Below are 4,484 nucleotides of genomic sequence, written 5' to 3'. Positions count from 1 at the left end.
GCAGGGACTGGTAACTGGGCAGCTGGTCCAGCAGGGGGTTACTGACCACTGCCTGCCTGCTGGAGTAAAGCACTGACACACACACACACTTTTTATTATACTAGGTCATTTATTTATTGAGGAAAATGATCCAATATTAGAGCAGCACAATTAATTGAATATTGATCTTGATTAGGATTCTGACTGCCCAGGACCACATGAACATGATCGACTGCAATACTGAAGTATAAAATTCATCCTCCGCTCATAGAAAACTCAGCTGCATATCAAATCAAGCACTTCCTAAATTTACAACCAGTCACCGTAGAGCGGCGCAGGGATGACATCATTGTGTACGCCAAAACCTGGAAAGCAGTTAGCATTTTAGCGCTCGTGCTGCCAGCGCAAGGGGAAATCATGACACGAACATGTTGCTAAATGTGACTACAGAGGCTGTCGGGGTGTTCATTTTTGAAAATGATCTTGATGCACAAAACCTGTTAGTATTGTAAACTTTTGTTGATCACAGAGATTATTTTTTGCAATAATCAAAGGCCTATGTGAAAATCCTATTGGGTTTTTGTGGAGGGAACCGGTGTGATGATAACTTGGATTGGTGGAGTCCAAACTCTTTCCAGATGGTTTTGTGATCTTTTCCACCATGATGAGCCTCAACAACTCTTTTTCGGAGGTCCTCAGAAATCTCCTTTGTTTGCACCATGATACACTTCCACAAACACGTTGTGAAGATCAGACTCTGATAGATCCCTGTTCTTTAAATAAAACAGAACGCTCACTCACACACACCTGATCATCATCCCACTGACTGAAAACACCGGACTCTAATTTCACCTTCAGATTAACTGCTAATCCTAGAGGTGCACATACTTTTACCCTCACAGATATGTAATAATGGATGATTTAAGTCAGATTTATGCAGAATTCTAGAAAATTCTAAAGGGTTCACATACTTTCAAGCACCACTGTAGTTTTTGAGTATAGTCTAAAATTAAAATAAAAGTGTCAGGTGGAGATCTGTCTTCACCCCTCTCCCTGCCATACACTCATGTTTATTTATTAATGAGAGATTGGCATGGACGCGGTGACGTCACTGTCATCGACAACAACGACGACAACAACAACAGAGCAGAGTTAATAGTTGTTTGTTTCCCGTTACTGAGACTGTTCAGTATATGTAATAAACTCAGAAACAGATGATTAATGATGAAGAGCTGATTTAAACCATGTAACAATAATTTAGATAAAAAAGGAGGTATTAGTTTAGGTATTAGTGAGTGTTGTCTGCTGTGTGTAAAAGCTAAGGCAAGTCCTGACAGGAAATTCAGGAAGTTAGCTTAGCTGTACTAATTTACCATTAAACTTTACTCACCCGCATCCACAGCGTCCATTCTTTATCTTCCCCTCCCCTGAGTGGTCTCTCTCTCTCTCTCTCTCTCTCTCTCTCTCTCTCTCTCTCTCTCTCTCACACACACACACACACACTCCTCGTTATTTCATTAATCTGCAGCGTGTGTTCGCGGTGTCATGACTGAGTGCGAGGAAAATCCGCGCCCCCGTGATAAAGCGCGTCTCAATACCCCAGCGGGAACGCGCGTGACGCCTTAAAGGAGACGCGTCCCAACAAACAAAAAGAAACGAAGGAAAATAGATTTATATAAATGTTTAATTTAATTATAAATTCCTCCCACTACACTACTGAACACACACACACCCCTACTACACTACTGAACACACACACACACCTACTACACTACTGAACACACACACACACCTACTACACTACTGAACACACACACACCCCTACTACACTACTGAACACACACACACCTACTACACTACTGAATACACACACACACCTACTACACTACTGAATACACACACACACACCTACTACACTACTGAACACACACACACACCTACTACACTACTGAACACACATACACCCCTACTACACTACTGAACACACACACACACACCTACTACACTACTGAACACACACACACCCCTACTACACTACTGAATACACACACACCCCTACTACACTACTGAACACACACACACCTACTACACTACTGAATACACACACACACCTACTACACTACTGAACACACACACACACCTACTACACTACTGAACACACACACACCCCTACTACACTACTGAACACACACACACCTACTACACTACTGAATACACACACACACCTACTACACTACTGAATACACACACACACACCTACTACACTACTGAACACACACACACACCTACTACACTACTGAACACACACACACCCCTACTACACTACTGAACACACACACACACACACACACCTACTACACTACTGAATACACACACACACCTACTACACTACTGAATACACACACACCCCTACTACACTACTGAATACACACACACACACACACACCTACTACACTACTGAACACACACACACACCTACTACACTACTGAACACACACACACCCCTACTACACTACTGAATACACACACACACCTACTACACTACTGAATACACACACACACCTACTACACTACTGAATACACACACACACCTACTACACTACTGAATACACACACACACACCTACTACACTACTGTACACACACACACACCTACTACACTACTGAACACACACACACCCCTACTACACTACTGAACACACACACACCTACTACACTACTGAATACACACACACACCTACTACACTACTGAATACACACACACACACCTACTACACTACTGTACACACACACACACCTACTACACTACTGAACACACACACACACACACACCTACTACACTACTGAACACACACACACACCTACTACACTACTGTACACACACACACACCTACTACACTACTGAACACACACACACACACACCTACTACACTACTGAATACACACACACACACCTACTACACTACTGTACACACACACACACCTACTACACTACTGAACACACACACACCCCTACTACACTACTGAACACACACACACCTACTACACTACTGTACACACACACACACCTACTACACTACTGAACACACACACACCCCTACTACACTACTGAACACACACACACCTACTACACTACTGAACACACACACACCCCTACTACACTACTGAATACACACACACACCTACTACACTACTGAACACACACACACCCCTACTACACTACTGAACACACACCTACTACACTACTGAACACACACATACCTACTACACTACTGAACACACACACACCTACTACACTACTGAACACACACACACCCCTACTACACTACTGAACACACACACACCTACTACACTACTGAATACACACACACACACCTACTACACTACTGAACACACACACACCCCTACTACACTACTGAACACACACACACGTACTACACTACTGAACACACACACACACCTACTACACTACTGAATACACACACACACACCTACTACACTACTGTACACACACACACACCTACTATACTACTGAACACACACACACACACCTACTACATTACTGAACACACACACACACACACACCTACTACACTACTGAACACACACACACCTACTACACTACTGAACACACACACACACACACACCTACTACACTACTGAACACACACACACACACACACACACCTACTACACTACTGAACACACACACACACCGACTACACTACTGAACACACACACACACACACCTACTACACTACTGAACACACACACACACACACACACCTACTACACTACTGAACACACACACACACCGACTACACTACTGAACACACACACACACCTACTACACTACTGAACACACACACACACCTACTACACTACTGAACACACACACACACCTACTACACTACTGAACACACACCTACTACACTACTGAACACACACACACCTACTACATTACTGAACACACACACACCCCTACTACACTACTGAACACACACACACCCCTACTACACTACTGAATACACACACACCCCTACTACACTACTGAACACACACACACACCTACTACACTACTGAACACACACACACCTACTACACTACTGAACACACACACACCTACTACACTACTGAATACACACACACACACCTACTACATTACTGTACACACACACACACCTACTACACTACTGAACACACACACACACCTACTACACTACTGAACACACACACCTACTACACTACTGAACACACACACACCTACTACACTACTGAACACACACACACACCTACTACACTACTGAACACACACACACCCCTACTACACTACTGAACACACACACACCCCTACTACACTACTGAACACACACACACCTACTACACTACTGTACACACACACACCCCTACTACACTACTGAATACACACACACACCTACTACACTACTGAATACACACACACACACCTACTACACTACTGTACACACACACACACCTACTACACTA

The 4,484-nt window shown here is 43.4% G+C and overlaps 1 protein-coding gene across 1 annotated transcript in view; it reads right to left on the bottom strand.

The window, feature by feature from the left end:
• Window positions 1-1,564, bottom strand: part of LOC108258740 (transmembrane channel-like protein 7) — a 12,141-nt gene extending 10,577 nt beyond the window's left edge. Inside the window, exons 1-2 of the mRNA XM_053676387.1 lie at window positions 1,370-1,564; window positions 1-72 (exon numbers count right to left, since the gene is read on the bottom strand). The exon at window positions 1-72 is cut by the window's left edge and continues 238 nt beyond it. Coding sequence (XP_053532362.1) covers window positions 1-72; window positions 1,370-1,388 — 91 coding nt within the window. The 5' untranslated portion in view covers window positions 1,389-1,564. The remainder of the gene's footprint in view (window positions 73-1,369) is intronic.
• Between the last annotated feature and the right edge of the window lie 2,920 nt (window positions 1,565-4,484).

The sequence above is a fragment of the Ictalurus punctatus genome, chromosome 26 (assembly GCF_001660625.3).
Source record: "Ictalurus punctatus breed USDA103 chromosome 26, Coco_2.0, whole genome shotgun sequence".
Classification (NCBI taxonomy): domain Eukaryota; kingdom Metazoa; phylum Chordata; class Actinopteri; order Siluriformes; family Ictaluridae; genus Ictalurus; species Ictalurus punctatus.
Note: the sequence above shows the minus strand (reverse complement) of the source record. Positions and strands in the feature narration are given on the sequence as shown.